The sequence below is a fragment of the Dryas octopetala genome, chromosome 5, assembly GCF_963921425.1.
Source record: "Dryas octopetala chromosome 5, drDryOcto1.1, whole genome shotgun sequence".
NCBI classification, from domain to species: domain Eukaryota; kingdom Viridiplantae; phylum Streptophyta; class Magnoliopsida; order Rosales; family Rosaceae; genus Dryas; species Dryas octopetala.
In genome coordinates, this window is record NC_141370.1 from 21,645,059 (window position 1) to 21,670,559 (window position 25,501).

Genomic DNA, 25,501 nt, shown 5'->3' on the forward strand with positions numbered 1-25,501 from the left:
TTTCTTTTTGCACACCCTCCCTAAACAGAAAAAAAAAACACACACACCCAAAACTCACACACCCCATCCCCATCTCCCCCGTGCCCACCACCATGCACCAGCCCCGACCACCCCAGCCCTCCAGCCACCGCGCGCAGCGCTCTCTCTCTCTCTCTCTCTCTCTCTCTCTCTCTCTCTCTCTCTCTCTCTCTCCTTCCCTCTCTCCTCTCACCCAGCAGACAGCCAAACAACTTAAAAAAAAAAAATGCAGCGGGTTCGGCGGACCAGTGCCGAACCCGGTGGTTTCGTTCGACAGGTACCCGCCGAATAGAATAGGATTGTTCGGTGGGTACTTACCGAACGAAACCATCGGGTTCGGCACTGGTCCGCCGAACCCACTCCAATTTTTTTTTTTTTAAGTTATTCTCTCCGGCGCGCGACGGTGAGCTAGCTGCGAGGAAGGTGGTGGCGCGCGGTGGTGGTTCTGCGAGGAATGTGGTGCTGCTGGTGCGAGGAAGGTGGTGATCGGCGGAGGGAAAAAAAACAGAGAGAGGGGTGGGGTGGTCGGGGCTGGGTTGGGCGGAGGGCTGGGGTGGTCGGGGCTGGGTTGGGCGCGGGGAGAGTGGTGCAGCATGGAGGAGAGAGAGGGGTGGTGCATGGTGGTGGGCACGGGGAGAGTGGTGCAGCAGGGTGGTGGGCGCAAGGTGGTGGTGCTGCGCGCGGGGAGGGTAGTGCAGCATGGTGGTGGGCGCGGGGAGGGTGGTGCAGCAGGGTGGTGGGCGCACGGTGGGGATGGGCGCACGGTGGGGCCGGGGCTGGGTGGAGGGGAGGGAGGAAGTCGGGCTGGGTGGAGGGGAATGAGGTGGTCGGGCTGGGGCTTGGTGGAGGGGAGGGAGGAGGTCGGGCTGGGTGCATGGATGGGAAGGAGGTGGGCTGGGTCGGGGCTGGAGGGAGGGTGCGACGGGGCTGGGCTTGGTGGAGGGGAGGGAGGAGGTGGGTGCTGCGTGGGTGGCCGGTGGGTGTGGTCGGGTGAGGGAGATGAAGGGGGTGTGTGTGTTTTTTTTTGTTTGTTGATGGGGTGTGCAAAAGAGAAAAAATTGAGTTAGGGTGTGTTGGGTGAGGGGTAAGTGTGTCTTTTTTTTTTAGTTTTGATTTTTTTTTTACAAAAGGGTGTGCAAAAAGAAAAAACAGGGTGTGCAAATAGCAGCACTCTTAAGGAAAATATGAGATACCATGTTTATAATAACCTTATATCATGAGTTTGGCCAAAAACAAATTATAGATATTACCCTCAAGATTAATATCACATAGCCAAGCTACATAGTGACGAGTTGTTTTAAGTGCACAAGTAGAAGGGTTGTCTCCATGATTTAATAAATTGTCACGGGAGCTCCGTGAAAGTGTGAAGCATTAATGCAGTGCACCCGTGATGGTAAACCCAAAACTTGAATCAACAGACACACTTGCATGACATGATATCCGTATGGCCCAAGAGTTTTGCACTTCAATTAATGAAGAAGCAAAATAAGACTGGCTTTTCCATTCCATTTATGTATACATTTACAATTTTACACAGTTACACTAATGCTATAGTGCTTTTGGTTTTAGTAGTTTTCTTTGCTTTATACAAATTAACTTTCCTCTCTGTCTCCTTGCTTGGCTTGTATACATCGACACGTTTAACCCAAAAAGTAGATATTGACACAATTCACAAACCCACCCATGACCCATGGGAGGGAACTATATATCTTTATCGTTTATCACCATCCTGATCCAACAAATAGCTATCTAGCTTTGACTCTTAATTTGAAGGGTTCCAAAGAACCAAACGAAGAGAAAAAAATTTACCTATTACGGTTATACATTCTATATATTTATGTCTTTATCACTGTTACGGTTATATACATTCTATATATTTATGTCTTTATCACTACTTAACCTGTCACTCATGCATCTACTTGGTACATAAGGCTGTATGACCTGTCCCTCACTACTTAACCTGTCCCTCATTTACTTCTTAACACGAAACGAAACACGTATGATCTGTGAAATCGCTGTTAAGGTCAAGACCCTGGCCTTTATGCATGTCCTCGAAGGACACAAAAGGCTGGCCTCAATACAAATCAAGAAAAAGGCAACTTCTTTTATCACCAACCTTGTCTCTACTCTTTACTCTTTTGCATTTCCTCGTGCCATTCCTGCACCTGCTACTGTCATTTCAAAACCCCAATGAAATCCTCCAATCAGAATTATTCTTGTCCATACATATTAATTGCTCAAAGTGTGACAGTACCAAAAACTTAATTAATGCCTTCATAGGGCCAATATACATAATATTCTTATTTTTTTGCTTTAATTTTTTCTGAACACCGAAAAATGAAAACAATTAATACAAATAAAATAACATGAGGACGCAACAGATTGGATTTAGTATTTTAGACTATTTAGTACAACTACTACTCCTACAGTCCTACCAAACCTTTTATTTTTATTGAGGCTTCAACTCCTATTTACTTTACTCTGTGCACCATCAACATAATAGGTGACAGCCATAATTGCAAGGAAACAGCAAAAGGATGATTTTCGCATAGCCAGTATATACATAGTAACACTTTTCGGCACCATATATAATCATGATTTAATATTCCCTTCACATTCTTCATGCACATTCATCATGGACAATCATTACTAAGAAGATTACCTTATAATGATCACAATCAAAGAATAGTTCTAAAGTATTAGGAATTATAGGTAATTCCGTGAGTATTCAAGTGTCAAAATATTACATTGAGAATAAATTAATAGTTTTATTTCTTATGGAGATGAATCTATAACATTTTATTTGTAACATCAATTATTAATGAGGCCCACTCAATATAGGAATTGAATAATTCGAATCGTCTATTTTATAGGTTTTTATTAAAAAAATTATCATTGCAAAAAATTAGGTAAATCGACAACCATTTACCTATAAAGATTAAATGGTCAACATTTCAAATGTTTATTTTATTAACCACTTAATTTTTGTAGGTAAATAGTTTCCAATTTACCTAATTTTTTACAAAGTTGATCCTTTAATAGAGACCTAAATAATAAACGTTTTAGAGTGTTGAAATTATATATGAAATGAATCCTATTAAAAACTTGCGTAAAAAATTGTGCCAAAAATAGAATAACATGGATCCACCCCATCTCTTATAATGTAACAAAGAAAAATAATTAAATTATCAACAACAATCCTACAAAGGTAGCCATCAAAATCGAACCATATAAAGCCATAGACCCACAACAAGAGGTGTGATTTATTTTAAAAAAACCCGACATCTAAGCGCATCACAATGTGGATAACAATGTAAGGTGGAAGAGTGAGGACGGAGCGACCTTGGCCCCATCACAGCCTAATTGTGGTAATTAACAAATAATTATGCATCAGTTTAATTCTTACACTCCATACATAATTATTGACATTGTATTCAACCTTACTTAACAGTAAAGCAATTTGTTAGAATCCATCTAACCGAAAGAGACTATACAGAATACACCTTTACTATTTTTATAACATAAACATGGATATTGGTGATTTGGGTATATGTCCCACGGTGCGCAAATACCAATTCAAAAACTCAGTCACTGCTTTACTGCTACTACTAGAGTACTAGCTTATTGGATTCTTTCTAGTGAAAAGGAAAAAGAGATGCCCTGTGGCCTGTGATGTAAAAGCTCTATTCCTAATGGCCAACACCATCCAAATAAACAAACACCCCAAGCGTCCCTTCTTGCTCCCAAAAGCAACCCAATAATATTCTCATTTCAACTAATCAGTATACACCCATTCATTCCCTTCCTTTGTGCCCTCTTTCTCTAGTTCCCATGCATATATGGATCACAGTTCACTCACCAAAACAAACAAACAAACGGATACCTTATTATAATCTGACACATTATCTTTCTTTGGGTGTCTAAATTTGTCACTCTCTCTTCCCAACTGCGAGTTCCAATGGGAATTTCCAATTGCTTCTACTTGAATCTTCTTGTCCCTTTGATGTTCTTTGTAGTGGCTTCAGCAGGAGATCTCTACTCAGAGACCCTTCTGAGCTTAAAATCTGAGCTTGTAGATGACCATGGTAGTTTGAAAGACTGGTCTGTGCCTTCTGGAGAAAACCCATCTGGGAAAATCTATGCATGTTCTTGGTCTGGTGTCAAATGTAACAAGAATTCCACTGTTACTGGTTTGGACCTGTCAATGAAGAATCTTAGGGGTGCAATGTCGGGAAAGCAATTCAGTGTCTTCACTGAGCTTGTTGATCTCAACCTCAGTTCCAACTCATTCTCTGGCCAGCTCCCTGTGGGAATTTTCAACCTCACCAATCTGAGAAGCTTGGATATTAGCAGAAACAACTTTTCTGGTCAATTCCCTGGTGGGGCCTCCGGTCTTCAGAGCCTGGTTGTGTTTGGTGCCTTCAGCAACAGCTTTTCAGGGTCATTGCCTGTTGAGGTTTCACAGCTTCAACATCTCAAGGTCCTCAATTTGGCTGGAAGTTATTTCAGGGGACCAATCCCATCAGAGTATGGTTCTTTCAAGAGCCTTGAGTTTCTTCATCTTGCAGGGAATATTCTCAGTGGAGGCATACCACCAGAACTGGGCAAGCTCAAAACAGTCACCCACATGGAGATTGGCTACAATTATTACCAGGGAAGCATCCCATGGCAATTGGGCAACATGAGTCAGCTTCAGTATCTTGATATTGCTTATGCAAACCTCTCTGGCTCTATCCCAAGGGAACTTGGCAATCTCACCAAGCTTGAGTCACTTTTTCTCTTCAGAAACCAGCTCACTGGACCAATACCAAGGGAATTCAGCAAAATCCGGTCTCTCACAAGCTTGGATCTTTCTGATAATCTAATTTCTGGGCCTATTCCTGATAGCCTTTTGGAGTTGAAGAGCCTTAAACTGCTCAGTCTTTTTTACAATGAGATGAGTGGCACTGTTCCTGAAGGAATTGCAGAGCTTCCATCACTAGAGACTCTTCTTATATGGAACAATTTTTTCTCTGGGAATCTTCCACAGAGCTTGGGCAGGAACTCAAACCTCAAGTGGGTGGATATGTCCACAAACAATTTCATTGGCAGCATTCCACCAGATATCTGTGTGAAAGGTGTGCTATTTAAGTTGATACTGTTTTCAAATAATTTTACAGGCAGTCTTTCACCATCTCTGTCCAATTGTTCTTCGCTTGTTCGTCTTCGGCTTGAAGATAACTCATTCTCAGGTGAGATCCCTTTGAAATTTAGCCATCTTCCTGATATCTCATATGTCGACTTATCCATGAACAACCTTACTGGTGGGATTCCAATAGATATATCCCAAGCTCCCAAGCTTGAGTACTTTAATGTTTCCAATAATCCAGAGTTAGGGGGCACAATTCCTGAACAAACATGGTCTTTGCCACTTCTTCAGAATTTTTCAGCATCCTCGTGTAGCATCTTAGGCCATCTTCCTCCATTCCAAAACTGCAAATCCATATCTGTTGTTGAACTGAACATGAACAGTTTATCAGGAACTGTTCCGAAAACTATTTCAAACTGCCGAGCTCTTGAGAGGATGGCTTTAGCTAACAATAATTTATCAGGTCATATACCTGAGGAGCTTGCAAGTCTTCCTGCTCTTGGTGTCCTAGACCTGTCACATAATAGTTTCAATGGACCAATACCTACAAAGTTCGGTTCTTCTTCAAGCTTAGTTCTTCTAAATGTGTCTTTCAACGACATTTCTGGAACCATTCCCTCTAAAAAGATATTGAGAACAATGGGAAGTAGCGCATTCATTGGAAATCCAAAGCTCTGTGGAGAACCTCTGAGATCATGTCCTGGTTCAGTGGCTATATTTGGAAGCAGAGGCACTGGGAAGCTTATATGGCTTGTGCTACTGTGTGCAGGTGTAGTTATGTTAATTACTCTATCAGTTCTGGGGGTATTTTATTTTCAAAGAGGCAGCAAAGGCCAATGGAAGATGATCTCATTTGCTGGACTTCCTCAGTTCACAGCAAATGATGTATTGAAGAGCTTCAGTTCCATAGAATCCATGGATGCATTGCTTCCATTGTCAGCTTCAGTATGCAAAGCGGTTCTCCCCACAGGAATCACAGTTTCAGTGAAGAAGATTGAATGGGAAGCAAAGAGAATCCAAGTTATGTTGGAATTTATAACCCAAATTGGGAATACAAGACATAAGAATCTAATTAGGTTGCTTGGGTTTTGCTACAACAAGCATCTGTCTTATCTCTTGTACGATTATTTGCCCAATGGAAATTTGGCTGAAAAGATCAGAGTGAAAAGGGAATGGGCAGCCAAGTACAAAATTGTGATGGGCATTGCAAAGGGATTGTGCTTCCTTCACCATGACTGTTATCCTCCAATTGCCTATGGAGATTTGAGATCATGTAATATAGTGTTTGATGAAAATATGGAACCTCGTTTGACTGAATTCGGGTTCAAGCATCTGCTCGAGTTGAACAAAGGTTCATTTCCAGCAGCAACTTCCACAAGGAATACAGGTATGCATAAAAATATATGTTCTTTCATGTAGCAGAGATAATTCTGTGGAATGTTGTTGTCTTTAAAAAGTTTTACTCTGCCACGCCAAACAAACAATTTAACCCTTCCATGACCAGTTCTATAACCACAGTAGAGAATATGTCTGAACAACCTTAAATATACTTTATAAGCCTCTGCAAAATTAGTGGCCCAAAACAAGAAAATTTTGTGCTTTGCCTATAATAGAATTTAAAGGATATCGCTCTCCGAAAGCACAAAATTTTCTGGTCTGGGGCCTGTAGAGATGGTGAAAGATTTATACGGTTTGATTTCTTTTGTGTATGAGCCTTGATCTATTCTATAATTGCTCATTTTGTTTGGAACCAGAAGCAGTTGTTAAAATTTTGTTTACAAATTTTTGGACAGGTGATACCAATAGTGCCATAAAAGAGGAGCTATACAGAGATGTATACAGCTTTGGGGAGATCGTGCTGGAAATTTTAACAAATGGAAGGTTGACGAATTCAGGAGCAAGCATACAAAGCAAGTCAAGGGAAGTGGTTCTGAGAGAAATCTATAGTGAGAATGAAGTTGGTTCCAACATTTCAGTGCAAGAAGAGATAAAACTGGTTCTTGAGGTTGCTACACTTTGCACTAGGAGTAGACCATCGGATCGACCATCCATGGAAGATACATTAAAGCTTTTAAGGGTTGAAAAGCCACAAAAAAAATGACCCAACTTTTGAAGCAGCTGCAGGGTTATGATTCTAATGCAGATTACCAATTGAAAAACATAGATATACACAAGTGCTTGACTGATAAGAGTGGCTGTCTGTAGTCAATTTGTTCTATAGCTTGCTTCTATCATAAGCAATAGAACTGTCTTTGCTGTATAATAGTGCCATATAATATAAGTTTGTGTACCCTTCCTTTAATGCATGTGTGAAAATTTGTTAAACTGGGACCTCTTATCTGCTAATTTTATATTTTCCTATTACAAAACTATGTAGAACCCACTTGTATATTAATAACCAAAAGCAATATAATAATAAACATTGCCATAGCCCTTAGTATTAACAGAAATAATTGACATTAGCATTACACTATTTCAGTTATGGGCCTTGGGCCATATTACACAATCATTTTCATCAAATTGCTTCAATCCAATTAAACCTTAAAAATCGCAGAATGTACAGAATCAACAACACCTTGAAAACTATCAAATTGAGAACTCACCAAATCAACTCTAACCCCAAGCATCTGTGCCCCAGCCGCCGTAATGGGCCCATGGGCCGCTACAACCATTTTGGGACACCTCTTCTTGGCAATCTCCCAGTCCAGCCCAAACTCCTTGAAGCTCTTCAGCAACCCCTCCACCTCCGCAGTGCTCGTAAACACAATGGCATCCAACGCTCCCTCCTCAATCCTCTCCACCACTTGCTTGGCACACTCCGGCCCGGCCCACCGCGTCTCGTACGCATTAACTCTAACTGCCACCCAGCGGTGGGCCTCCAGATCTCGAAGAAAATTCGGAACCACAGGAGGCTCGGTCAGTCCCGACACTTGCGGGACTGGACACAACACCCTCCGACCGCACCCGTCTCCGAGCGCCTTAACCAAGGCGCTCGGGGTCGCAGTTGGAGGGACCAGTATTCTAACTCGGTTAGGATTTTGAGAAAGCTTATAGACGAAATTATCGTCGATGAGCTCGGCGTCCTTGCCGAGCGCGGCGAGGATGAATGTCTCGCCGTTCGGGGACAGGAGAGGGGGAGTGATGTCGGCGGCGGCGGATGAAAGCGCGTGGATTGCGGTGCGCGAAGGGAAGGCGATGGCGGAGAAGAGGTCGAGAGAAGGGGGTGAGAGGTAGGGTTTGAGAGCGGAGATGGTGAGTGGGGTGGGCTGGACGATGAGTGTGGGAGACGAGAGGGGGTTGAGGCCCTTGAGGGTCAGGAGGTGGGCGAGCCTGGCGGCGTAGTTTGGCGGCGTGGTGAATGCCACTGTGGGCGTGCTCATCATGCTGCTGCTAGTAGTGAGATTTAGGCTTTAGCTAATCTTGCAGCCATTAATAAGCTAATCAAATCAGTTTTAACTAAGAACATACTGGTACTGTACTACTGTGACACTTAAAAGAGAGTCGTTGAAAACTATTTTGATTTGAGCATTTCAAAGCATCTCTTTTTAGTTCATTTGTTCACCAAAAAGGAAGCACATCTCTTTTGATTTCTTGTTGCTAGCTTTAACCAGAGTTAATGACTCTCACCCTGTGATTATTGAGATTTATCCCAAAGAAAAAAAAAATTGAATCGGGCGGTGAATAAATGAATGGTGAGAATTTTTCTTTGTTAGAGCAAGTTCAACGGGGGAGTTTAACTCCAAAACTTACAACTTAAGGGTTTCACTTTGGTTGGATTGCGTTTCAAAGTTGAACCTACTGAACTTACTGAACTTTGAAATGAACTTAATGTCCAGTTTACAAGGAGCGGAGAGAGAGGACCCATGCGAAACAGCTAACTGAGGCGGGCCTAGCCGACATAGCTTGACGCACTTGGCAGAGGAGAGAAAGAGAACACGTGGCAGCGCTTCATTCGCTCTCCAAAACCCATGCGCCCCAATTGCAACGATTCTTTATGCTTCTGAGTTCTGAGGTATTTCATTTTCTTCACTTGAACTGAAACCACCATTGGGACATAGGTTCAACTTAAAAGTTACACATGAGTTCGACTTCGTGGTATTTTAATGTTTTTTTTGCACTTGAACCGTTATATACAAAAAATAAGGAAAATGTTAAGGTGATCATCTTTGTATCATTTACTTAAAAATATACCGTCCAATAATTTTTTCTCCCTAACATTACTCAAAAAATAATAATAAATTGAAGAAAATCAAAGAAGGGGAAAACTCTTTAGATCATGTTAAATAGGAAAGGTCATACCAACCTTTTTAATTGTTAGTGTTAATTGTATTCTGAATTAAAATAAACTAAATAGCGTGTGTTCATTGGTTTTCCAACATGAAAAATGCCATAATTGAGAGAGAAAAAACAAGTGGAGAGGAGAGGAGAGTGAGTCTCTCTTTGTTTTTTTTTTTTTACCTCATTGTTTAATTTTACAATTTTATAATTGTTTTGTTAGTAATTTGTGTTTAAAAAAAACATTTTTGTGTTTAAATTTTAGTAATTCTTTTCTCAGGCTAAAAAATATTTTGGGGGAGTGTGAGATAGTGTATGGCTGCAGCTCACCAAACTGCAAATTTGGGATTATGAAATACGGTTGGTGATATTCTTAAAACATGAAAAGAGTGATAAAAGGTTATAAAATAAGGAAAACACAATACCCAATAAAAAGACCAATTAACATGTCTCTCAAGAAACTAATATTAATGTATTGAACACATCTCTCATAATATCTGATTATTTGATTAACATGAAAAAAAAATGAATACATACATTATGGCACACACCTGTTTACGTAGTAACGTAGCTAATTAATTAGTATACGAGATACATTGTATATAGTAATCATTTGTGATATTCTTTGCAATGATAGCAAGCATTTGAAAAGGCGAGGACCCCAATGGCCAAAAAATAGAAAGAAAAGGCAAGGACCCGGGAGATGGTTGAGAGACTACTAGACTAGACTCAGTGACTCAGCGGTCAGGTCTCTAAATACAAAGAAAATTCGTCCGAGTCCAGACTCGGACCCACTCAAAATTCTCCTCAAGTCGTAACTCGTAAGTAAGACAGCAAAGCAAAGCAAGGCTATTACTCGATTCTCGTTAAGACTCTATTAAGTCTAGGGAGTACGCACACAGTGACTCAGTCACAGCCACAGTCGCACAGACAAAGCAACCAAGTTTTCAGAGGATTCAGAGCCAAAGAAGAAAGACACACACACGAACACTCACGCCTCTGCTTTTGTTAGCAGTCAATGCACGACCGCGAAGCCGATTCTCTCACCGTCAGAGGCATGGACGCCTGTGGTACTGCTTCATCGTCTGATCAGGGTCTCTCTTCTGGGGCTGATGATGATCGGGTAGAATCGGGTTCTGGAGCTCCGAAGTCAGAGAAAGATCCGAGGAAGGTTGCCAGAAAGTATGTTTAACTCGTTTATGGACTACATTGTCATCTGGGTTTTCCTTTTCCTTTTCCCTTTCCTTTTTTGTTTTGTTTTGTTTTGTTTTTGTTTTCTTTTAGTTATTTGTGTGCACGTTACTTGTTCTCTGTTTGGCTGCTGTGAAATGTGGAGGAAAATACAGGAAAACAAGATGTTGGGTTTTACTTATTTAATGTTTTAGTTACGGATAAGTGATGCTCCCATAAGACTTCGAGCGTGTTTCTGAAAAATGTGGAATTTTTTGTTATAGTGTTGTATTTTTTTTATGGTGTTGTAGTTTCTTTACCAAGGACATGAAAGAAATGCTGCGTTTTATGTTTTATTTTGAAATCGATTCTTGAAAATAAAGATACTGTCTGCTGGGTTTATTGTTATTATTATTTTTTCCCAAATGTTTTTGTTATAGTGTTTTAGTTGTTCATTTTAAAGGTATCAGTTGGACCTATGCAACAAAGCTTTGGAGGAGAACATAATTGTGTATCTAGGGACTGGTTGTGGGAAGACCCACATAGCTGTATTGCTTATGTACGAGCTGGGCCACTTGATACGCAAACCTCAGAAGAATGTATGTGTGTTTCTCGCTCCCACAGTGGCTCTGGTTGAGCAGGTGAAATGCTTCCTTATCTTCTGGAACTTGACAAGTTTTGTGCTTTGGGTGACCTTTAATTTTTTGACGAAACTTCTAGCTTATTGCTTAGTATTTTGTTCCACAACAATACAAAGGTATGCCCTTGGGCCTTGGCTCTTGTGGCAAATGAACTAAATAAGTTTGCACTGTCGGTTTCAGTGCTTATTGGTGCAATTTCTCATTATATATTTTGGGTTATTGCTAGGTTTTCAGTGCTTAATATACATGTGAACAAGTTACTAAACAAAAGGTCTCATTCTATATGCAAATAAGATATAGGGGCTTTATTTTCCCTCACCAAGAAGAAGCATAAAGAAAGGTTGAAAGTTTTACCTTCAGAGAAGCTATTTCTCTTCGCAATCAGATTAGTTAGAAGAAAGATACCTACTTGTTTTATTAGCTCAAAGCTGTAACAAGCTCCGTGGTGTGTATTAACAAGGACACAATGAGCTAGACATCACCATATAACTAAAAGTTGTCATTTTCCTTCTACCTACGAATAAAAGGGCTTGAACTCTTTCCATTCTATATCCATGACTTCTTAATGCTATAATGCTATTTCTTTATGGTTCTTTTGAGAGCTATATCCATTACTTCTATGTACATTAGAAAGTTTATTTTCATGCATGGATCTTTTGATTTACCTTTATTTTCTTGGTTGGGATTACAATGTTAGTGAGACAACATTTATATTTTAATTTCCATCACTACATGGCTTCTCATCTAGTTTTTTTTATTTTTTATGTTGTAGCAAGCCAGGGTTATAGAAGATTCCCTTGATTTCAAGGTTGGGATCTATTGTGGTGGTCCTAAGCAATTGAAGAATCATCAAGATTGGGAAAAAGAGATGGAACATCATGAGGTAATTATGTTAGTTGATTGATCTGAAAATTTATAAGTATGTGTATTTTCTATTATGTGGAATTCTTCACCCTTTAAGATTTAAAGTTAAGGTGGCATGTGTCCACAAACAAACACACACACAAACACACGTATATTTTGTCCTTTCAAAGAGAGACATTAGTGGCTTAGTGCTACTAGATCAACAGAGAGAACACTAAGATGAAGGAGACCATCCTATCAAGTTCACCAAGTTAATTTTACTTTAAATAATTAGGATTTTCTTTTTGACAAAAAACTTACGATTTTCTCAAATTTCTGCATAGTTTTTTTACTGCCCCATCTTATGTTAACAAAAGCTGTAAACTAACGTATATACTTTTCTAGCTCTGCGAAAACAAAGTATAGTTCTTTTCCGCCAATTGAGATCATCTCTCAAAATACTTCATCATTTAGAATTAAAATTTCATTTGTGCTGATTGTTTTATGCAGGTTCTTGTTATGATCCCTGAAATACTCATGCGCAACTTGTCTCACTGTTTCATTAAGATGGAATCAATTGCATTGTTGATTTTTGATGAGTGTCATCATGCTCAAGTCGAAAGCAACCATCCCTATGCAGCAATTATGAAAGTAAAGAGCTCTCAAACGCTTGCACTTCCCGTACAACACAAATTCCACTTGGCTTCTTTCTTAGACTTAGTTTGGTTTGTTAACACAAGTTTTCTTGACAACTTTGTTTGTAGTTGTTCTACAAAACTAATGTCACAAAACTTCCCCGCATATTTGGAATGACTGCATCTCCGGTTGTCGGTAAAGGTAATGTTTGTTTGACATTATGAACTTTAACCGCATATGATCAGTTCTGTCATCATATCAATTTAGAAGATACCTGTGCAAAGAGTTTGGTAACGCGCTTTTGTGCCTGCTATGAGTGTTTTGGTGAGATTACATATCATGGATATGCTAACTTTTGCGGAACTGAAGCATCTTTTTTCTTAAACCAGATGTTTTGTAGAAGCTTCAAAGTGGTGGTTTGGTGTCCGTTCTATCATTGAACACAATTGGAACATTTTCATTCTTCTCTATTATAGCACTTAGGGTTCATAAGTTTCAAATGAACTTGTCTTTTCTTTTTCTTATTTATGCGATTGAACTCTTAACAGCATCTCCTGAGAAATGGTAGTACTTATTTGCTTGGATGACTAAATATGGGCATACCTCCTGTCAATTTGATTAATGAGTTTATAATTTAAAAATTTAATTTGATAAGCTGACTTGCTTAAATTTTTTTGAGACTGTATCTAAAGGTGAACATCACAGCAAGTTGATGATTATAAGCTAGCCAGCTGATAAAATTTTTGGGTTTGTCCGTTTCAGCCATCATTATGGTTGGGTGGGGAAGAAGAGGTTTATTGTTGTTTTATGGCCCATTTGCTGCTTTTGGGTTCCACTATATATAGATACGCACACAGACACACACACACACATACATGAAGTAAAGTTTGTTGAATGATCTAATAAAAGCTTCATCCTGATATCTATAGTGAGAAAGTATTTTATAATAATCATTTTCTTGTTCTAGGGCATATTTCTTGGATCCCTACCTTGCTGGTTAATGGTTATCCCTTATATTGTTTGTGTAACTGCTTGCTTTCTAGTCATTGCTGTTCATGTCTAGAAGGTTAATGACTTGCTCCTTTTTCATTTCCTAGTTTTACATGTATGTTTTACTCTTTCAGGTGCAAATTTATCAAAAAGCATCAATAGTCTTGAAAAATTACTTGATGCTAAGGTGGGTTCTGGATTTTTAAATTTGAGATATATATGGGTTACAAATCCTTGTTTTTATTTCTTTAGAGTAATCGATCATCCATTCTAGCTTTCACTAAAGATTGGGCCTCATGAATACCCATCTAGTTTACAAAGTCCTGTCAGACATATGGAAGTATCCTTGTTTAACATATTTACAAGGTCTTCCACATGATCCTTGCCATGCAAAGGCTTTCTATTCAGGATTTGGGCTGTAGTTTGTTAACAATGATTAGCTTGATAGCTTTTAGTGATGGTGCCCAATGGTAAAATTTAGAATATAGCCTAGCCTTTCTGAACTGTAAATGAATATGTAGAACTAGAGGAAGGATGTAGCTGACCTCATATATGCATAATTATATTGTTCCCCATTATGCATAGATATGATATATATGTATGTATTATATGATAAGCTTACAATAATATATTGTAAGATTATATTCATTTTTCTACATGCGCACCATGTCTATGTATTTTGTCAGGAGTATGCTATTTTCATATTTGTATAAGGTAATATGCTACGATAGAGTGTTATATAGGAAATTTCATTTAGGATATGAGTCTTCCTTTAATTAGCTAAATTATAACTTACAGTTTTTCTAGTATATTAAACTTTGTTTAATTATGTTTCTGCTTGTTAAAGTAACAAATTATCTTCCCCACCTCTCATGTTTGTCCTTGTTAGCACTCCGAAAACTTAAACTGTAAGAAATGAGCCAACAATCTATATTTGAACTAACACGTATCCTCACATGTGAAGAAGCAGACCAAAAAATATATGTGAAGCCTCATCTTGCATTACAGGATGTTAACAAAAAATTGGGCAATGGGAACGAAAGGTTTTTGAATCCAAGACCTCTAGAACCACAGCTCTGATACCATCTTAGATTATCATTGTACCTCAAAAGTTTAAGTTATTAGAGGGTAGGTCAACAATGCATATCAAGCTAGTAGTTCTGGGGTTAAGATAAAGTGTTATTTTGGGTATAAAATATCCAAAAATGTGGTTTGTGAATCCTTTTGGCATTAATTTTGTGTTATATTTTGTCAGAACCATATTCTAAATTTCTAATGATTTCATAATTGAGTGTGTTGGATAACATAACTGGGTGATCGGCATTTTAAGAAAATCCATGCCCTAGGACTGGCTTGTTAGTTTGGAGCCAAATTCTCATTGGGTTGGCTTTCTTCAGGGGCTGGACATGCACTCATGTTGTTGTACTGATCTAGGTACATAGTTTCCATGTCTCATTTATAATTTTGCCCTTATTTTGTAGGTTTATTCAGTTGACGACAAGGAAGAATTGGATCATTTTGTCGCATCTCCCGTTATTAGAGTGTATCATTATGATCCTGCTATAAGTGGCACATCAAGCCCCTATATGACTTATTCTAGTAAACTTGAGCAGATGAAACGCCAGGTATATTGTTTTGACATTTATTTTGGTTCTAGACAGGCTTTTACTTGTTCACAAATCTTTTGTAATTATTCCGATTTTTGCTATATCATTGACAGTGTATAGCAGAACTTAGTAGGCAGAAGAGTGACCCCCAAAGTTTAAGGAGTAGAAAGAAACTGTTAAATAGAATGCATGAGAGTATAATATATCATTTGGAAAATCTTGGCCTTTGGGGCGCATTCAAAGTAAGCAACTTTAACTCTAATCACTTTTATTGGTTTCTCTAATTATTTGTTATCTTTTTTATCCCCTTGATAAGTAGTCAGTTTTATTCACAAGAGAGAGAGAGAGTATTTGTTATCTATACTATATTCAATATTTTCTGGATCCCATTTGTGTAAGTATTAGTCTCTCTCTCTCTCTCTCTCTCTCTCTCTCTCTCTCTCTCTCTCTCTCTCTTTCTCTTTCTGCACTTAAAAGATGATTTAAATGACTTTTTAAGATACATATGGGGTCCCTAGGTTACTTTTTTTTTCTTTACTTTTGTTTTGTTTCCCTTTTCGAAGGCTAGTCATGTTCTTTCAAGTGGCGATCACTTTGAGCGGAATGAGTTAATAGAGGCAGAAGGAAATAATGGTGATGATACTCTGTGTGTTAGATATCTGGCCCAGGTTGATGACATCCTTGCTAAAGGTATTCTAGCGTGTTACTGTATCCAACCATGCTATGTGGTTCTAATTATCTGTGGATCACTACTTTCACTTTACAGCATTTTATTATTTTGATCTATAATCATTAATGAAACAAAGTTTGCTTTGTGAAGCAACATCATTTCTAGTACTACTTATGATTGAATTTTATTCTCTGTTCCTATAGATGCCAGTGCTTCTGATCTATCTTGTGTAGAAAGTTTAAAGGAGCCATCTTTCTCAAGAAAGGTCTTACGTCTTGTTGAAATTCTTTCATCCTTCAGGTTGGTATTTATGGGTTCATTTCTGTCTTTTATGATCATTATGTCGTTTTGACCATCTGTTGATACCAAGGTTTTGAAAACACAAAAAACTTAAGCATGGGCATTGTGGAAAGTCTGAAGACATTCATCACTCTTCATGTGACCCTACATTTCATCCTATTTGTCATTGGTTTAATGTTCACTTAGACATTTACTTTTATTCTTGTACTCTGTTCTTCATGTGACCATATATGTATAGTGGTTATGCTTAGAAGGATTTATTTATTTTCCATTTTCAGGTTGCAGGAAAATATGAAATGCATAATTTTTGTAAATAGAATTGTTACTGCGAGTTCCTTGTCATACATACTACAAAACCTTAAATTTCTAGCATCTTGGAAGTGCGATTTTCTGGTAGGAGTCCACTCTGGACTGAAGAGTATGTCAAGGAAGAAGATGAACATCATCCTTGATAAGTTCCGGTCTGGAAAGGTAATGATTAATCTTTTTCAGTTTTTAAAAATGGATTGTTTTGTGGCAAGATGTTAAATGCTATCAAATTTTAGTTCATCTTTCTTCTGTCAGCTTGATATCCAATAATATGGGCCAGAAAGTATAAGGAATTACTACTAAGAACTATGTGGTAAAAGTATATCTTCCATAAGAAGTGGAAATTTTGGCTATAGTACATGGAGAGTAGTAGATTTTGTGAGGCACCCATGTTGGATGCAAGAAACTTATATAAGCTGAAAATTTTTCTAAGGAGAAACAATAATTTTGTTTTTCTTTTGTTATCATACTCTAATGTGATCTTTATCTAGGTGCAAGGATCCATTATTATCACAAGTGAGATAAGCTGCGCTTGTAATAAAGATAACTAAAGCATACATCCATTTTTGGTTTGCATAAGGGTTTAGTTGAGTTTAGTTAAGTTTATTACATTGTGTCTTATGCTGCCCAATTTGGTTCTGTTATGGGAGAGGCACCATGGAGGACATACGCTTCCAACATAGAATAGCATAGCACCTCACTCGCATATGCTTTTGTCTATGTACTTGGCATAAATGGTATTGGGAAAGGGTCCCAAGAATCTTCTTCATAGTGTGATAATGATGATATATGTATAAACATAATACGATCCTCTGCAGACTGAGGCAGGATGCTAATTCCTTTGGTTTGTTGCTTTGGCAGCTGAATCTATTGGTTGCAACTAAAGTAGGTGAAGAAGGACTAGATATTCAGACTTGCTGCCTTGTGATACGATTTGATCTTCCAGAAACTGTTTCTAGCTTTATACAATCAAGAGGTCGTGCACGGATGCCTACGTCTGAATATGCATTTTTGGTGAACAGGTGTGTTTCTAAAGCACATGATTTTTGTTTGCCCATTCTTTTGGTCCCTTTTCTTTTTCTAAGTGAAAAGAACTGTTATTTTTTATTTTGCAGTGGCAACCCAAAAGAGTTAGAGTTAATAGAAAACTTCAAAATTGATGAAGATCGAATGAACATGGAAATTGCTTTCAGAACATCCAATGAGACATTTGATGGTTCGGAGGATAGGGTGTATAAAGTTGATTCATCTGGTGCTTCTATCAGTTCTGGATATAGCATCTCATTATTACACCTGTATTGTTCAAAGCTTCCACATGATGAGTATGCTCTTGTGCCAAATTGGTGCCTTCTTATTTGCTTTTGTGCATTTTCTTTAAAGGATATGACTTCATTCACTTGAAAGCTGTAATTGTATAACTTTTATGTTGAGTTGAGATGTATCTTTTGTTGCAGGTACTTTCATCCCAGTGCAAAATTCATTTTTCTTGATGATACAGGGGGAACTATTTGTCATATAATGTTACCTTCCAATGCTCCAATTCATCAAATTGTCAGTTCACCACAATCTTCAATGGAAGATGCTAAAAGAGATGCTTGTCTAAAAGCCATCGAAGAATTGCATAAATTGGGTGCCTTAAATGACTACCTCTTGATACATAAAGACAACACAAATGTAGAGGAGCTGGTGCTAGACTCTTCTGATTCTGAAAGTATCGAAGGTTGAACAATGACAACTTGCTATTCAAACTTGGGTTTCTCTTATTCCCATTATTAATTATCTATGATTCTATCTGTGCCAGATGAGGATTCACGAGGAGAACTACATGAGATGCTAGTTCCTACTGCACTAAAAGGGCGATGGACTAACTTGGAGGATCTTGTTTCCCTGAGCTCTTACTATATAAAATTTATTCCTGATCCTAATGACAGGACCTATAGAAGCTTTGGTCTATTTGTCAAGGCACCTCTCCCAGTAGAGGCTGAAACAATGGAACTTGATCTTCATCTTGCTCATGGTAGATCTGTGATGACAAAGTTGGTCCCATCAGGATTTGCAGAGTTTGGCAAAGATGAGGTAGATAGTTGCTTTCAAAATAATATTAATCTTTCTTTAGTCTATCTCAATGTTCATCATTTCTGTTTGCAGATCATGCTGGCACAAAAATTTCAAGAAATGTTCCTCAAGCTCATCCTCGACCGAACAGAATTTGTTTCTGAATTTGTTCCATTGGGAAAGATTGACTCTAGCAGATCGAGCTCATCAACCTTCTACCTTTTGCTTCCAGTAACTTTGGGTGAATATGATAAGATAGAAAGCATAGATTGGAAGACTATCAGAAAATGTTTATCATCCCCAGTTTTCAGGGCTCCGGGAGATGCTATTGACGGGACATTTCTTTCTTCGGATATTCGACTTGCATCAGGTTGCAATATTCGGCTTGCATCAGGTTGCAGAAGCAGAAGTGATATTGAGAATAGTTTAGTTTATGCCCCATATAAGAATACATTTTACTTCATCACCAATGTTGTTCGTGGAAGAAATGCCTACAGCCCACATAAAGGCACTTTAAGCTATGTGGATCATTTAATTAAAAAGTAGGTAACTGACTTCCTGTCTCCTTAATAACTTTTAGTCCATTAATATCATTATATCTTCCTTCTGAGCACATGTTATATTATATTACATTGTTCTAAATTTTTCTGCTTACTGGCAATAATTTTTTATATGTGAAAGAATTTTACACATATAGGTGGAAATAGACGTTTGGCATCTGTCTTAATGCACTTTATTTTCATAGATTTTACTTATAATTTATTTATTATGGGGCTTTTGCTTAAATTTTGGGAGCAGGTTTGGCATTCATCTTAAATACCCTGAGCAACAGCTTCTCAGGGGAAAACCACTTTTCTCTTTGCACAACCTGCTACACAACCGAAGGCCAGAAGATTTGGGTAACTTCTTTCTGTTGGATTTTGTTTTCCTGTCACAGTTCTCTTTTTTTGTTTGGAGGGGGGTAGGTGGGTGGGTGGTATTCTGTACTTTGGTTCCAGAAATATGTTATTTTGGACCGGATTAAAATTTTATGTTGTACATTGCTTCAGTTTGTCAGACTACACATAGATACTTACATCAGTACATGCATGCATGTTATCATGCTTATAAATGCTATGCTTAATGATTCAGTAAAGTTGTGTTTGGTAATCTTTCCTGTTCTCTGCTTTTGTTTGCCAACAAATTAAGCAAGAAACAGTAACAAAATTTTCAAAAGTAAATCATAATAATGGAAACAAGATATTTAAGAAAGTATGTTACTTAGGTTTCTTCTGAAGAAATATGCTCTTTGTGTGAACTGAATACATTCTTATGTGCATTATAGAATGAAAAAACTGAAGTGCTAACAAGAAATCTGTGCATGATGCATAATCTTCAACAGGCTGAAGTACGTTCATTCCTGCTTAGATTACTACTTTTATTACTTTTCTTTTCCTTGTTCATGAGAATATCAATTATAAAGAACAGCTTTTTTTTTGACTTTGGACTCTTCTGAATGTTTCTTGCATCTATGTGTGTGTGTGTGTGTGCGCGCGCGTGTGCGTGCACTTGCCACTCAAGTCATTAATATATGAGCTTTTTATGCTATCACAACAGGACCACATCAACTAGATGAGTATTTTACTGACTTGCCTCCTGAGCTTTGCGAGTTGAAGGTAATAGGCTTTTCAAAAGATATTGGGAGTTCAATATCTCTGTTACCATCAATCATGCACCGTCTGGAAAACTTGCTTGTCGCCATCGAACTGAAGCGTGTATTATCTGCTTCATTTCCAGAGGGAGCTGAGGTTACTGCCCAGAGAGTATGACCTTTCTCCATGATATTGTTTTGAGTATTGGCTTTGATAAAAAAGTTATTAATCTAAATTGGTCATTGCACTACCCAAATCTTCAAATGACTTGATCTATACATGAATCTAAATCCTGTGGCTTTTAATCTTCATGCAAGGTTTTAGAAGCACTCACAACCGAGAAGTGCCAGGAACGGTTTTCCCTTGAAAGGCTTGAAATACTTGGTGATGCTTTCCTCAAATTTGCAGTTGGACGACACTTTTTCCTTTTGCATGATTCCCTTCATGAAGGTGAACTAACAAGGAAACGTTCTAATGTGGTAAACAATTCCAATTTATACAAGCTAGCGACTAGAAGCAACTTACAGGTATGATTTTATTTCATTTTATTCGTTTTGGAAATGATTCTTATTTTATAAATTTTCATTTATCTATCATTGTTTTAGTATGTTAGTTTTGTTTTTTTGGTTTGTTTTACTTCAACCTATACTTGATATAGTGTATTTACTTTGGATTTTCTTAATTATCTATTAGCTTAATCAATTCTAGCGTGGCCAACAAAAAAAAAAAATCAATTCTAGATCTTTGAATGTTTCTCGATTAGGGTCTGAAACTAATTACTACCAATAAAATCTATCTAGTGATGCTAATTCTCATGTCTTATCAAGGGCCTCGCTCCCACATGGATAATAGGTGACAAACATGCTACTTCAAAAAAACTGAAAAAACAAACATGTGATTCATTTTTAGGACTCTTCTACGGAAGTAACAGTCATGTACACAAATAAGGGGGTTTGACATGGAAGTGCTTCATTTCTGCATAAATGTTGTCTTCTCTATCTTGTCCAGGCACCTCCCATATGTTCTACACTGTCACATTAAGAAGTATTCAGTATAATAAGCACCTTTTTTCATTTACTGATTTTCAATTTTTTATAAAACAAATAAATTTCAAGAATTATGTATTTTTTAAATATTGAAGTGTATAATTTGGCTCTCTCTTTTTTCAGGTATACATACGGGACCAGTCATTTGAACCCTCTCAGTTCTTTGCTTTAGGCCGTCCTTGCTCAAACATTTGTGACCATGAGACAAAAGGAGCTATTCGCTCTCAAGATTTATGCAGTGTAGTAAATCATACAAATTCTAGTGAAGTCAGATGTAGTAAGGGTCACCATTGGTTATATAAGAAAACAATTTCTGATGTTGTTGAAGCCCTTGTTGGAGCATTCATAGTTGACAGTGGCTTTAAAGCTGCAACTGCATTCCTTAGATGGATTGGCATACAAGTGGACATTGAACCATCACAAGTTTCTAGAGTATGCTTAGAAAGCACTAGATACATCCCACTTGCTGCTCACATAGACATTGCTGCCCTTGAAAGTTCAGTAGGGCATCTGTTTCTCCACAGAGGTCTGCTGTTACAGGCATTTGTACATCCGTCTTACAACAAGCATGGAGGAGGCTGCTATCAGGTATGCCCTCTATATTCATTTTTTACTTCAAGTGTTGAACAAAAATCTTTTCTTTTCTGCTTAATAACCTTGGCATACTAGCCTGCCCTTGGTACATTTTGTATTATGCTGCTTCAATTTGCTTTGCCTTATGGTTTTGATCAGAGATTGGAGTTTCTTGGAGATGCTGTCTTGGACTACCTGATTACCTCATACCTGTATTCTGTATATCCAAAGTTAAAGCCGGGCCAATTGACAGATTTAAGATCAGCGTCTGTGAATAATAAAGCCTTTGCTAATGTTGCAGTAGATCGAGGCTTCCACAAATTTCTACTCAGTGATTCTGATAGCCTTGAAGAGGCTATAAAAATTTATGTGGACTTCATTGAAACACCTGCATCAGAAAGGGGTCTGCTTGATGGGCCCAAATGTCCAAAGGTGTGCATTTAGACTTCTATGTTACTTTTTTTTGTTCGCTTACTGATAAGACCTGGTTAGTAAATCTATTTTTCTTTATCACGTAGGCAACTTCATCTGCTCTTGGAAAAGTTTTAGTTGTCATTGGTTAAATAATATGGTCAATCCCTAATATATTAATCTTTCTGCTGTGGTCAGTTCAAAAGAAAATACAAGTTTTATTGCCTGAGATGCTTAGGATTACATATTTACACAAACAGAAACTTAGCAAATAAGGTGTTTAAATTTTGGTCATAGGTTAAAAATACTAAGTTTTTTGTTGCTATGTTATCCTCTTTCATATGGCATGGTTAACAGAAAGGAAACTTTGCAAATAAAGGTGTTTAAATTCTTTTGTTCTGAGTGGTGGGAAGAAGCAAACCTATGGGTTTTTTGGAGCATGCCTTTGTGTAGAAGTATAAATTAAGGATTTTTTGTTTTTTTAGGAAACAGAATAGGTATATAAATTTGTTATTATGAATTAGTAATGCTTCTTCATCTGAGTCTTATATGATTATAATTATTGCTTCAGGCTCTGGGTGACGTGGTAGAGTCCTGTCTGGGTGCAATTCTTCTTGATACAGGGTTCAATTTGAACCGTGTTTGGAAGATCATGCTATCCTTTCTGAAACCATTCATGAGCTTTTCCAGCTTGCAGCTTAGTCCTATTAGGGAACTACGAGAACTTTGCCAAGCTCATACATGGGATCTTAATTTTTTACCATCAATGAAGGGTAGAACATATTCTGTTGAGGCAACAGTAAATGGGAATAATGTTTTTGCAACTGCTTCCTCGACCAGCCTGAACAAAAAGGATGCTATTAGAGCTTCTGCACAACTAGTTTTCGCAAAGTTGAAGGTAAAATTATATGCTTTATGTTCTATATGCTATCGTTCAACCTCTTTGAAACTAGCTCCTACAAGTGTTTACTTTGGTTCTAGTGGGTCTAACCATGTTGGGCCAAAAGTTGATGTCTAGTGTCAATGAAAGTTGAATCTATTGATTTCAAAGTAGGAGAAATTGTGTTCATGCCTAACATGCATACTTCTAACGTTTCCATGTGGTGATAAGGGTGTTGAATTGGTATTCAGTAACAGTATTCTCTAACAATTTTGAATCTTAGAATAAAAATGATGTAATAGAGATGAGTTGGATTTTTTTTTTTTTTTTTTAAGAAAAACATTATTTACATGATATTATGAATCAATTTGATTTTAGGGCCTTGATGCTGACCTATTGTAGTTGTTATATCAAGTTATCAACTAAACTTTAGCTGTAATCTGCGCATATCCAATGTGCCCATTCTCCGATTTCTAATTCTCTCTCTAATAATGGTAGGAAGGGGGGTGGGGGGTGGGTATTTATTTCACTTACATTCTTTGTAATTAATTAACTTCTGTTTTTGGGGATCATTTATTGGAATTGCAGGCTCAAGGCAATATACCCAAGTCCAAATCTTTGGAGGAAGTCTTAAAGTCAAGCAGCAAAATGGAAGCCAAACTTATTGGATATGATGAAACACCAATAGATGTTGTACCTCCTGATGTTACTGGATTTGATAAATTAAGCGTACAAGAACCTTCTGGCAGCAATTTTAACTCCAAACTGCATTCTATGAATGAACTGAGCAATGGTCGCTTCTCCTGCATAAAATCTGTACGAAAGCCCTCATCTCCATTTCGAGCAGTCAAAATGCACCCCAATGAGACCAGTGAAAATCATAGCTGTGATGCTACCTCACAAACCGGAGGTACTGTTAACGTTTCTTGTACTTGCAAGGAATGAAGTATGGCGATTTTTTCACATTTGCTTACTCTCCGAAACTCTGCCAGGTGAGTCACACAAAGAAACAGCAAGATCTCGTTTGTATGAAATCTGTGCTGCTAACTATTGGGATCCCCCTTCATTCGAATGCTGCAAGGAGGAAGGACCAAGCCACTTAAAATCGTAAGTACATCATATATAGTAATAATACTAAGGTGGTTGTTAGAAGAATATTTTCTTAAGAGGAATCAAACGCATATTTAAAGACTGAATACCTAGGGTTCAGACTGGTTTGTCCAACCTGTTTTTTGTATGGTTACAGCCAGCAGAGAAAGATAATCAAGTAAAATAAATTCCATTTGCTGTAGAAATATAGTATCCTTACTGATAGATCATCTACAATCAATGATTGACTTCTTCGAGACACAAAAGGGCTGTTATGGTGAAAAGGATTGTGATGCTGACTCCTAACTTAATAAATAAAAAAGTTCTCATCAGCATATACATGAAATCTTATTTGATGTGGTAAATTGGAATTGATGCCTGAAACTGGAAATTTCTACCCATTATTGGATATTGTTAAATAAGTTCTTTCGGAGGTATGAAAGTAAGTACCTTGTTTAAATCACTCTACATTGACTTAGTTCTCTGCTCCCCAGCTTGCCGATCTTGTTAGCTTTAAACAATTTTTGTACCAGTGTTGCTTGCCAGTTAATGCTGTTTCATCACTGTAGACCAGATCTAAAGTTTTGCCACCATTTTTGTTTGGCATGATGTATCCACGTGCATTGCTAGAGTGCAAGCAGTAAAGGGCAGAGACCATTTTTACAGCCATTATAATTTGTTGAACTTATTCTCAAAGTGTAAACTTTGTGATAAGACTCCTGTACTGATTTCGTTTATTATGCTCAATTCAAATCCTTTGCAGATTTACTTTCAAGGTTGTATTAGAGATAGAAGAAGCTCCAGATATGAAATTGGAGTGTTTCGGAGCACCTAATACAAAAAAGAGAGCAGCAGCAGAGCAAGCAGCAGAAGGGGCGCTTTGGTACTTGAAAAACGAAGGGTATATAGACTAGAGCGGTTAAAATGGAACAATCTTTTTGCCCTGTAGATTAGAGGAACCTTACCCAGAGAACAATGTTTGTAACTTTTGATGACCGTGAATTGTAGGTTGAACATGAAGATGCTGTCTGATTGTAAAAAATGTGTGTATGTGTACAAAACCACTACCTCGTAACATTCTTCTCCCTATTAAACTCATGTCAAAGCCTATCTCTATAAATCCCAACACCCGTTCATTCAATGTCAGACTCTATTGTGTCTTGCAAGTTTTCATTATGTAATCTAGTGATAAAAATGGCTGAAAAACTGGGCTGGTAGAATGTATTATT

General features: G+C 37.9%; 3 protein-coding genes across 6 annotated transcripts; 2 read left to right on the forward strand and 1 right to left on the reverse strand.

Annotated features, from left to right (window-relative positions):
- The first annotated feature begins 3,640 nt into the window (after positions 1-3,640).
- MOL1 (Leucine-rich repeat transmembrane protein kinase family protein) lies at positions 3,641-7,510 on the forward strand. Its single transcript, XM_086244131.1, is given in 3 exon segments — positions 3,641-6,533; positions 6,940-7,222; positions 7,224-7,510. Coding segments are annotated over 3 exon segments (2,895 nt in total). The 5' UTR covers positions 3,641-3,976; the 3' UTR covers positions 7,279-7,510.
- Positions 7,511-7,680: 170 nt separating this feature from the next.
- On the reverse strand, positions 7,681-8,769 carry LOC147285746 (uncharacterized). Its single transcript, XM_086245822.1, has one exon. It carries the CDS (start codon positions 8,527-8,529, stop codon positions 7,681-7,683), a length of 849 nt encoding a protein of 282 aa, XP_086101948.1. The 5' UTR covers positions 8,530-8,769.
- A 1,534-nt stretch (positions 8,770-10,303) lies between these two features.
- On the forward strand, positions 10,304-25,402 carry DCL4 (dicer-like 4). 4 transcript variants are annotated; one of them, XM_086244329.1, is made up of 25 exons: positions 10,304-10,603; positions 11,055-11,232; positions 12,005-12,115; positions 12,586-12,726; positions 12,840-12,912; positions 13,836-13,888; positions 15,183-15,326; positions 15,422-15,550; positions 15,872-15,998; positions 16,182-16,278; positions 16,557-16,749; positions 17,449-17,609; positions 17,703-17,909; positions 18,042-18,307; positions 18,389-18,663; positions 18,736-19,184; positions 19,441-19,541; positions 20,239-20,444; positions 20,591-20,800; positions 21,443-21,907; positions 22,052-22,324; positions 22,875-23,201; positions 23,772-24,093; positions 24,176-24,290; positions 25,036-25,402. In XM_086244329.1, exons 1-25 carry the CDS (start codon positions 10,440-10,442, stop codon positions 25,184-25,186), a joined length of 4,938 nt encoding a protein of 1,645 aa, XP_086100455.1. In that variant the 5' UTR covers positions 10,304-10,439; the 3' UTR covers positions 25,187-25,402. The 4 variants fall into 4 exon arrangements, with proteins under 4 accessions (XP_086100455.1, XP_086100456.1, XP_086100457.1 ...); XM_086244330.1 differs by having other exon boundaries at positions 18,042-18,298; XM_086244331.1 differs by lacking the exon at positions 22,875-23,201.
- Positions 25,403-25,501: the final 99 nt, after the last annotated feature.